The following is an 11367-nucleotide window of genomic DNA, read 5'->3' on the forward strand; positions in this document are numbered from 1 at the left end:
CGTTCCGAACGTGAATAGTAAATGGTGCTAGTTGGGGAAATAAATTTGCAAAGTTGCTATTTGGGTAATTTTTTTTTAAAATAGTATTATTTGAGTAAAAAAACTCGTTCATTTTAATCATACATAAAATACTAATTAATTTAAATCTTTTAATAATAAAGCCATTAAGTTAAATAAAATAAGAAATTGTACTATCCACGTCGGACACCGAGCTCAAGCTCGGTGTCCCAGCGCCGCACCATCTCGGAGAGGCGCTACATGACATCGGTTAAAACAAGGGCCCAATGCCTATTGGGCCACGACCAATCTCAGGCCCAAATCTATCTTACCCTCGCCCAAGAGGAAACCCTAATCACATTTCAAGGTACGTGCATTATATATAAAGGACACTCATACGATCATGGACTAACTTTAGCATCGAAATCTCTTTTGCAGGTACCACCCCCACATCGGAGCAGTCGACGTACCCAGCAAGGAAGGCTCACCAATCTTGCCTAGTAGATCATCCCTCACGACCGATCTCCAGTAAGAACATTTGGTGCCCACCGTGGGGCTGATCAAGAAATCTCTTATCGGCCATGCTTATGGTTTTCATCCGAAGCCATAGTAGACGAGCAACAGAGAACAAGATAACGCAACAAGAATGGGAGGAGAAGCGACATTGAGACGCCTGATCGAGTAAGTCGATCAAATGCGACAACAACACATCGCTGACCTGGAGAACATGTGCGCTCGACACGAGGCCGATTTAGCGACGCTACGAGCTGAGAACGAGCGCATCCGCGCCCAGCTTCCTCAGCGCCCCTCAGATTAGCCCCCTTAACCAAGCAACCAAAACGAGGAAGAAGGGCACTCGGTTTCCCCGCCACCGACTGTGCCCAGGGCGACGACCCATAGGTCTACTGCACATCGGTCACACGTACCGACATATTGATTAGACCATGAAGTCAGTAACGCACCGGCCCAGGCTCCAGGACACAGGGCGAGCATCCGCCGTCACCCCTTTGTCGACGGCATCATGGAGACACCTCTCCCTTTTGGATGGAAGCCCCTCAACATCGACCGCTACGATGGCACCACCGACCTAGATGAGCACGTCGATCTGTACGTCACACAGGTGAACCTAAACACTAATGATGATGCTATTTTGTGTGGGGTTTTTCTAGCCTCACTCAAAGGATTGGAACTTGCCTGGTATACTCAATTTCCAGCGGGATCAGTCGATAGCTTCGAGACTTTGGTGAGGCGATTAACGACACAGTACACAATGAGTCGACCATATCACATCACGTCCATCGCCCTGGCCAACCTCAAACAGGGCGACGACGAACCATTGAGGAAATTCATGGAGCGATTTGCCAACATCTCCATCCAAATTCGCAACCTGAACCCCGAGGTCGCCCTACACGCCATGCTCATGGCACTCAAGCCAGGTCCTTTCATCGACAACCTTTCTCTCTTGGACATGGACAAACTTCGTGCCCGAGTTGCCGGGTACATTCAGATGGAAGAGCACACGACATTCCATGACCAAGTCCGTGGGAAACCACAAGGGAAGTAAGACCATGGCCACAAAGACAAGATGCTGGTCTCCAACGACTGTTAATTCAAAAAGACTAACCCGAACAAAGGCGGGAAGTAAGACTTCTACACCGCTTTGAATGCACCCCGAGTACACATACTAGAGGAGGCCAGTAACACTGACCTCATTACCTTGCCTTCACCCGGGCACAACCCTAGTAGTGCGGACAAATCCAAGCATTACCGATACCATAGAAACTATGGTCACACAATCGAGGAATGTCGCACACTCAAGGACCGCATCGAGAAACTCGTCCAAGAGGGACACCTCGTACAATACGTCCAACGGTCCCAAGCAGACCAACCATCCGGATCTCAACAAAACATCGGCGGTGCAGTGCAAGCCGTGGTAAGCCATGACACGGGTACGACTCCCTTGCGGGGGTCATCAATACAATTGTAGGTGGATTCACAAGAGGTGGCTCAAGCAGCTCGGCACGCAAGATACACTTGCAAAGCATCAACAACGTCCACGCAGAAGCCTCGGCTCCCAAACGCAACACGCCGTCCATCACTTTCACAGACGATGACTATGTCGGTGTCTGTCCCAATTGTCGCAACCCAAAAATAGCCGATCTCGCAACCTATGGTTTAAACATTCTTTTGAAAGTCTCATCAATTAAGGAATGCCCGGACACCAAACTAATCCTTAATCAATGGTTTTGAAAATAGGTTCTATGAAGTCGTCACCAATGTTTTACTCAAAACATCGAAGAAAGAAAAGGTTTTTTTTAAGTCCAATAATGGCCTGGATAACCAGAATTGGGTTCGGGAGTTGGTTACGTGTAGGGAAGGTATTAAGCACCCTTACAACGCCCTTAATCGGTACCTTATGACGAAGCTAACTTTATAAACAATAATAATATAAATATTAAATCCCCTTTTATTGATGATTATTTACATGCTTGAAATTTAAATTAAACAATTGACTCTAAAATATCTACATGATTGTTTTTATTATAACAATACTTATCAAAAATAAGAAATAAAAGAGAAAGAAGAAGATTAATTGAAATACCTTGTAGCTAGCTTTGTTAAATCTTCCGATATGGAAATTCTAGGTGCTTTGTGACAACCTTTCACACTACAAAAATGCCTCACAAATCTCAAGAAATACAACAGGAGGGAGAGAGAGAGAAATTTCGAGCTATAAGGAGTCTTGGACAAAATTTTGAGGCCCCTGAGAAATGTGCCCAAGCTGTCAATTTATAGGCATCATAAGGGTGCCAGAACGGCCCGTTCCAAATTCGGAACGACCCGTTCTGGATCTGAACGTTATGTGTTAAATTCTTACCCTGGAATGGCCTGTTCTGAAACCATAACGGCCTGTTCTAGGGTTGAGATTAACACAAAAAATACATTGCTAGAACGGTCTGTTCCAAACTAGGTTTTTTGGGCTATTTAGCGATTTGGAACTGCCCGTTCTGGTTTAGGAACGGTCCATTCCAGCCTAAGATTTTTAGGCCTTTTGCCTGGTTTGGAACGACCCGTTCTGGTTTTGGAACGACCCGTTCTGGTTTTGGAATGACCTGTTCTAGACTAGATTTTTAGGCCTTTTTTGTGGCTTGGAACAGCTCGTTCCGATTTTGGAACAGCCCGTTCTGTTGATGTCCTGTCCTGTTGTTTGCATGCTTCGGGAGCTCCTTCCCTTCATAACAGAGCTCCATTTCCTTGTTTGTATGCCCCCGGATGAAATTGGGTGTCTATAACTGCCCCTCTTTACTTGTCCTTTGGAATAGATATATGTTGCTTTTCCAAAGGAAAGTAAAGACGTAGACATTTTGTCCGGGTCTTCTCTCTGTCTCTTTGTGCTGGCACTTCTATGTTGCTTCCCTTGGATAGGTGTATTTGCTTGTATCCTCGCCCTTTAGAGTAGTTGAGTGTTGGGTTGCGTACTTTATTGGGTAACAAGGGTGACAAACTATACACCTGATCTTCAGTCTTCGAGTAGATGCTCCTAGCCATGGCTCTAATTGCTTCTCTTGCGATAGTGAGGTATTGTTGTGCTAGTCTTTCCAGGCCAATTGCTGATATTGTGAGTATTGTTGTCCCGGCCTCTCCAGACCGCCTGTTGATATTGTGAGTATTGTTGTGCTGGCCTCTCTAAACCACCTGCTAATGTTGTGAGTATTGTTGTGCTGGCCTCTCTAGGCGCCTGCTGATGTTGTGAGTATTGTTGTGCCGGCCTCTCTAGGCCGCTTGCTGATGTTGTGAGTATTGTTGTGTCAACCTCTCCAGGTCGCCTGTTGATGGTGAGTATTGTTGTGCCGGCTTCTCCAGGCCGCCTGTTGATGTTGTGAGTATTGTTGTGTCGGCCTCTCCAGGTTGCCTGCTGATATTGTGAGTATTATTGTGTCGGCCTCTCCAGGCCACCTACTGATATTGTGAGTATTGTTGTGCTAGCCTCTCCAAGCTGTCTGTTAATGATGAGTATTGTTATGCCGGCCTCTCCAGGCTGGCTGCTGATGGTGAGTATTATTATGTCAACCTCTCCAGGCTGGCTACTAATATTGTGATTTGATTGCCCATTTTCTTTGGCGAGGACGTCTGATGAAGATGGGGATTGCTGGTAGGTGATGCCCTTGTGCTGGTGGGCAGAGGAGTTGATGGGTGACAAGGATTCTAGTGTTGCCCCTGCCATGTGAGTATTGTGATGCCTCTCTAGGCGCCTTCATTGTGGGATGATTGGTAAGAGTTTGGTGTTGTTCTTGTCAAGGTGAGTATTGTGATGCCTCTCTAGACGTCTACTTGTGGTAGTTTTTTTTTTTTTTTTTGAATTTCATTTTTTGTTTAGCTTCGGTTCTTTCATGTTTGAAGCTTTCCTTTTTGTGCTATTTTTCTAAATGCTTCAGCTTTTTCAACATTTACTAAGCTTGCCTTTTTCGGTTTGATATTTTGTTGTCATCACTGGTGGAGGGATCCCATCCCATGATGATGTTATTTGCTGAATCTTTATTGATGAGTATTGTTTTGGAAGCCACTTCTGGCTTTGGTTAGGAAGTCATTCCTGGTCTTGGCATTCTCTAGGATCATTCTTCATTCGGTTGAGGAGCGAGGCGCGATGGCCTCTTTCTACTTATGGGCTTGCTCATTTGGTCGATTCCATTCTATTCCACTATTGATATGTCTTTGCTTAGTGGGCACATAGAATACTTAGGGTTGTTGTTTGACACCGCTTTGGCTCATGCTCGACTATTTTGCTTTTACGAGTGCTTTGTCCTGATGACTCCTTCTGACTTATAACAAGTAGAATGCATGGATGTATGGATGCAATGAAAATGCAAGACAGGAATGATTCTTTTATTTATTCCATTTTTTTTGTGTAACGCCCTTCCATATGCCCCTACCTCATATGCATGCGATGATGTTTATGCTCATGTGTTTAGTCCTAAACATGCAATTCAATTTTTTTTAATGTCGAGAAATTAACTTGTGCGCGTTAAGGTTAATGTTGACGGTTCCTTTTTATCCATGTCGTCTGTGATTATCTGGTCAAACGTCTCCAGACTCTGTTTAGGGACATCTTTGTCTTCCCTCTATGAGTATTCACTGTGCATTTTCCGTGTATCTTTTCGGTACCGTTTTAATGCCATAAGGGTTAAGAGAAAAGAAGAAAGGGGGATGTTTGTAATTTTTCAGAAGGGTTGTTAGAATGAATGTTTTTTCCAAAAGGGTTTTTTAGAAGAATGGCTAGCCAAGGTGGGCTTTGGTGTTTAGGGTTATTAAACAAAATGTATTTACTACAAGGAAGTTATCATTGTGTTTTAATCTTTTTGGAAAGTGGAGTGATGACTTGGGCTTGTGCTCTGATTGAACGATCCCTCCTGAGCCGCCTTTCATTTTTCAACTCAGGTCGCTGCTTTAACGTCCTAACTTTTGCCTAAGTTACTTTAGATGTGTTTCCTAGCAAACATTTTTCTTTTGATCCTTACTTTTGCCTAGGTTTCCCTTTTCGATTGTGAGCCCCTAGCGGATCTTGCCCTAATTTTGCGTTGCCCCCCTTAGTGGGTTTCTACCAGGCTTTCATTTTTGCAACGTTTGTATGGGACGCCCTATTTTTATTAAACTCAGTCATGTTTGGATTCTTGATTGTTCCTTTGTTATCATTTCCATGCTATTATTGAGTAACATCTTTGTCGTAAATACATCTTGTTTATTAAGGGTTAATGGATGAGGCCTAGAGTGAATATTTAAAGGGAAAAGTGAAATGAAAGAATGTTATGGCATTTAAAATAGTACTTCCAATTTACACGTGCCCCTTTAGCAAAGCTCAGAGGCCCGGGCATGCCCCGAGTTCGTGATTCGTACACAGAGAGATTAACCGAGGTTGCCCCCTAGAGAGTCATGGATGATTTTATAATTTCAAAAAAACCGTTCCACTTGCTTGAACGTCGGTGTTTTGAATTTGGAGTGAAACCTTTATGAATTCTTGCTTTCGCTCGAGCCACCTTTCGATTCCAATTCAGATAGACATTTCTTATTTTTATATGTCCTTAACTTTTGCATAGGACGTATCCTTTCGGGATTTTGATTCTTTTTTCTTCACCCTAATTTTTGCCTAGAACGCTCTTTACGGGTTTTCATCCTAGCGGGTTTTTGTCATGCAATACCTTTATTCTTTAATTGGGTTTTGTCTTGTAATTCCCTAGAAGCAAGGATTCGTCCATTCTTGATCATTCCTCCTATCCCGGCAATTGTCATTTTCGCATGGGAAAGTCTCGGTGTTTGAATCATCGATTTGGGCGTGTGATGCCTCTAATTACTGATAAGTGTTCCCCAATTTGATGTGTCGGTTTGCATTTGATTACAGTAATTTCCATTATCTGGTTAACACGCACAGATTAGGTTTCTTTTTTTATTCTTATTTATTATTTACAAAGAAGGCGTGCTATCTATATGAAACGTCAAATAGGATGCAAAGACATTTGAGAAATTCAATGAATATCATTCCTATTGATTTTTTGTTTAGAGAACATTCTTTACATACTATTATATGTGCCTTCCGTCTCTAATGGATGCATGCTAATGTACTATCCTAGGAGATGCATGATATTTATTTTCTATCTAAATTTTATCATGTTTTTTTTATTTTACTATAGGTTATGATGCATGATTTTTTCTATATATATATATATATATATATTGAAACAAACTATCCTATATGATGCTTTAGAGCTAGGGTATACAGAAGAGTGTTAGTGTTTTTTTTTATTGATATCTGTTTATTTGTCTATAATTCCTCTCTATTTGAAATGAACAAAAAGAGAACACAACAAATGCAACACACATATGCTCAAACAAATGTACACCTACGGACAGTCACGTTTAAATCCTTGGTCTGTGGTCCCTGTAAGAAACGTGCATTATATAGGACAGTTCTAATCTCACTGGTTTTAATGCCCCAAGGTGCCCCCATTATAGGGACCCAGTATCTCTGTCGCCGTCACCTGGCAAAATCTAAGGTATGTCGCAGTATTTCAGGCTAGAGTAATCAGTTATCACCTTGAGTGTGATTTCTGACAAGGCTTGCAGGCTCCAAGGCCAAACTTGGGCCGGTCGTATGTCAACCACTCCCTATATTTAATACCCTCATGCCCCCGGGTGTAGGGGGAACTATTGTGTGCAAAGGTTTGTGTACAATTTTTATTCAAACAGATGCAGAATTTAAACAGGCAAACAGATATTAAAGACAAACAAATAAAACAAACAAAGTAAAGGGGAAAAATATTTAAATTATTATTTTTATTATAGTAACTTCATCAATTAAATGGGCCTGACACTCTTTAAACGTCCCCAGTGGAGTCACCATCTGTTGCAACCCGAAAATTTCCGATCTCGCAACCTATGGTTTAAACATCTTTTTGAAAGTCTCATCAATTAAGGAATGCCCGGACAACAGACTAATCCTTAATCAATGGTTTTGAAAATAGGTTCTATGGAGTCGTCACCAATGTTTTACTCAAAACATCAAAAAAAGAAAAGGTTTTTTTAAAGTCCAACAATGGCCTGGATAACCAGAGTTGGGTTCGGGGGTCGGTTACGTGTAGGGAAGGTATTAAGCACCCCTACAACGCCCTTAATCGGTACTCTATGACGAAGTTAACATTATAAACAATAATAATATAAATATTAAATCCCCTTTTATTGATGATTATTTACATGCTTGAAATTTAAATTAAACAATTGACTCTAAAATATCTACATGATTGTTTTTATTATAACAATACTTATCAAAAATAAGAAATAAAAGAGAAAGAAGAAGATTAATTGAAATACCTCGTAGCTAGCTTTGTTAAATCTTCCGATATGGAAATTCTAGGTGCTTTGTGACAACCTTTCACACTACAAAAATGCCTCACAAATCTCAAGAAATACAATAGGAGGAAGAGAGAGAGAAATTTCGAGCTATAAGAAGTCTTGGACGAAATTTTGAGGCCCCTAAGAACTGTGCCCAAGCTGTCTATTATAGGCATCATAAGGGTGCCAGAACAGCTCGTTCCAAATTTGGAACGACCCGTTCTGGATCTGAGCGTTATGTGTTAAATTCTTACCCTAGAGCCAGAACTGGCCGTTCTGGGGTAGAGATTAACAAAAAAAATGCATTGCTAGAACAGCTCGTTCTAAACTAGGTTTTTTAGGCTATTTAGCGGTTTGGAACGGCCCGTTCTGGTTTAGGAACGACCCGTTTCAGCTTAAGATTTTTAGGCCTTTTGCCTGGTTTGGAATGGCCTGTTCTGGTTTTGGAACGGCCCGTTCCATATTAGGTTTTTAGGCCTTTTTTGTGGCTTGGAACGACCCGTTCCGATTTTGGAACAGCCCGTTCTAGGCCACTAAAACCAATTTATTTGGGCTTTAGGCCTTCTGATGTCCTGTCTTGTTATTTGCATGCTTCTGGAGCTCCTTCCCTTCATAACAGAGGTCCATTTCCTTGTTTGTATGCCCCTAGACGAAATTGGGTGTCTACACCAACCAAGACGACCCATTCCTAAGGTTAAACATCCCTCTGATGTCTTGTCTTATTATTCAACCTGTCTTATACTGGTCGACATTCCTAAGGTTAAACATCCCTCATTCCCTCATTCAACCTCACACGGAACCCTTAGTTAGTTTTGCAGGAGAACGAGTCCACACTCGGGGATACATAGAGCTGCTAACAACCTTTGGGACACCTCCCAACTCAAAAAGAACCTTGGTCAAATACCTCCTCGTCGATGCTAACACATCATACAACATCATCATAGGAAGACCGACTTTAAACCAACTCAGAGCTGTGGTGTCTACCCCGCATCTAACGATGAAATTTCCAGGGGGTAACGGCCAAATAATTTTGGTCAAGGCAAATTAAAGAACAGCTCGGCAATGCTATGCTGAAAGTTTAAAGGCATCATCCCTAGCAGAGGAACAACGCCGAGATAACTCCCTTACTATCGCTCACATCAATCAGGATGACATCACCAACTTGGATCTAAGGTCAGAATCCCATGACAACTGACCAAGTCTAATTGACGAGTTTGCTGATTTGCAAATCAGAAAACTCCCTGGCCAATGCACCAAAATAAGCCAACACTTGAGCACGGAGTTGCCGCAACAACTTGTAGCCAAAATTTCCAAAAACACCGTCCTCTTTGCGTGGTCCAACGCCGAAATGCCAGGTATAGACCCCAATCTTATCTGTCACATATTGGCAATCCATAGAGAGGCAAAACCGGTGGCTCAAAGGAAACGAAAGGTTGGTGGTGAGAGACGAGAAGCCATCATAGCTAAGACACAAAAGCTAATAAAAGCAGGATTCATCCGAGAAGTCCGATACACTACGTGGCTAGCCAATGTGGTGCTTGTTAAAAAGAACTCAGGGAACTGGCATATGTGCGTCGACTACACCGACCTAAACAAGGCTTGCCCTAAAGATGTCTACCCCTTACCAAGCATTGACAGGTTGGTTGATGGAGCATCCAGTCATGCCCTCCTCAGTTTTCTGGATGCATACTCCGGATATAATCAGATAATGATGTACCCACCGGACAAAGTGCACACGTCGTTCATCACTGACCACGCCAACTTCTGCTACCGCGTGATGCCGTTCGGCCTAAAAAATACGGGTACTTATCAAAGGCTGATGGACAAGGTCTTCCACCAGCAGATCAGACGAAACATGGAAGTCTACGTAGACGACATGGTCGTGAAGACCACATCGGCCGATGCCCACGTTGCTAACCTAGCCGAAGTATTTAACCAAATACGGAAGCACAACATGCGCTTAAACCTCAAAAAGTGCATCTTCAAAGTCCAGGGAGGCAAGTTCCTCGGCTTCATGATCACCCATAGGGGTATTGAAGCCAACCCAGAAAAGTGCAAGGCCATCATATAGATGCACAACCCCCACAATGTCAAGGACATCCAACGCTTAGCAGGAAGGTTAGTCTCTCTTTCTCGTTTCATTCCTAGGTTGGCAGAGAAAACAAGACCTATCTTTACCCTACTTCGCAAGCCAAATTTTTTTGAATGGACTGACCAATGTGAAGAAGCTTTCAAAAGCTTCAAAACTTTCCTCGCCACACCACCACTCCTATAGAGGCCGGATCATCATTCTGACCTCCTTATGTACTTGGCAGTCGGCGAAAGTGCAATCAGCGCGGTGATGGTGCAAGAGCGCGACAGGAACCAAACTCCTATATACTACATCAGCCGAGTTCTTCAAGACACAGAGAAGAGGTACCAAACGATTGAGAAGCTGGCCTTAGCATTGGTCACCTCGGCCTGACGTCTTCGGCCCTATTTCCAAAGTCACCAAATCTTCGTCAAAACGGACTATCCAATCAAGCGAATACTGAGAAAGCCAGAACTCATAGGGCACATGATTGCGTGGTCTGTAGAGCTATCCGAGTTCGGCATCTGATATGAAAATCGAGGCCCTTTGAAGGCCCAATGCCTGGCAAATTTTGTGGCCGAACTCACCCCAACCTTAGTAGAAGAAAAGCAGGTATGGACTCTATATGTTGATGGATCTTCCAATACTAAAGGTGGTGGTGTAAGGATCATTTTAGAATGACCCAACAATGTCACCATAGAACAATCTCTTAAATTCAGGTTTAGAATCACTAATAACCAAGTAGAATACGAAGTACTACTAGCAGGATTGAGGTTGGCTCACGACCTCGGAGCACAAAGGGTGAGTTGCAATAATGACTCAAAACTCATGGTAGAACAGCTTAGTGGGACATACTAGACCAAGGACACCCTACTACAAAGGTACTTTCATGCAGTATCCCAGCGGATCTCATCCTTTGAAGAGTTCACCATACATAATGTGCCCTGAGAGCAGAATGTCAGAGCCGACCTCCTGTCCAAGCTCGCCAGCACAAAGCGCCCCGGGCAACATCGGACCATCATCCAAGAGACCCTCAACTCTCCCAGTCTAGACGATAAAGTCGTCAATACCAACGATACCGAAGACAAAGGATGGATGACAGGTATATAGAGCTACTTAAAGGAGGGAACTCTACCTGATGACAAAGACGAAGCTTAGAAGATGAGGGTGAGGTCATCCAAATTTGTCGTCATCGGGGACGAACTATTCAAATGAGGCATCTCGACTCCCCTGTTAAAATGCCTAACAAAGTCCCAAGCCACCTACATCATCGAGGAGATCCATCGAGGAATATGTAGTATGCACTTCGGGGCACGCTCGATGGCGACCACGGTGCTCCGAGCTGGATACTACTAGCCCACGCTGAAGTCAGATTGCAAAGATTACGTACAAAGGTGCAAAGAATGTTAGCAGTTCGG

At 43.2% G+C, this 11367-nt stretch overlaps 1 protein-coding gene across 1 annotated transcript; it reads left to right on the forward strand.

The window, feature by feature from the left end:
• Positions 1 to 1018: 1018 nt before the first annotated feature.
• Positions 1019 to 1561, forward strand: LOC145954907 (uncharacterized). The gene has a single exon (XM_083069594.1). The coding sequence runs from the start codon at positions 1019 to 1021 to the stop codon at positions 1559 to 1561; it is 543 nt and encodes a 180-aa protein (XP_082925720.1).
• Positions 1562 to 11367: the final 9806 nt, after the last annotated feature.

The sequence above is a fragment of the Cajanus cajan genome, chromosome 2, assembly GCF_000230855.2.
Source record: "Cajanus cajan strain Asha chromosome 2, NIPB_CcT2T_4, whole genome shotgun sequence".
Taxonomy (NCBI): Eukaryota; Viridiplantae; Streptophyta; class Magnoliopsida; order Fabales; family Fabaceae; genus Cajanus; species Cajanus cajan.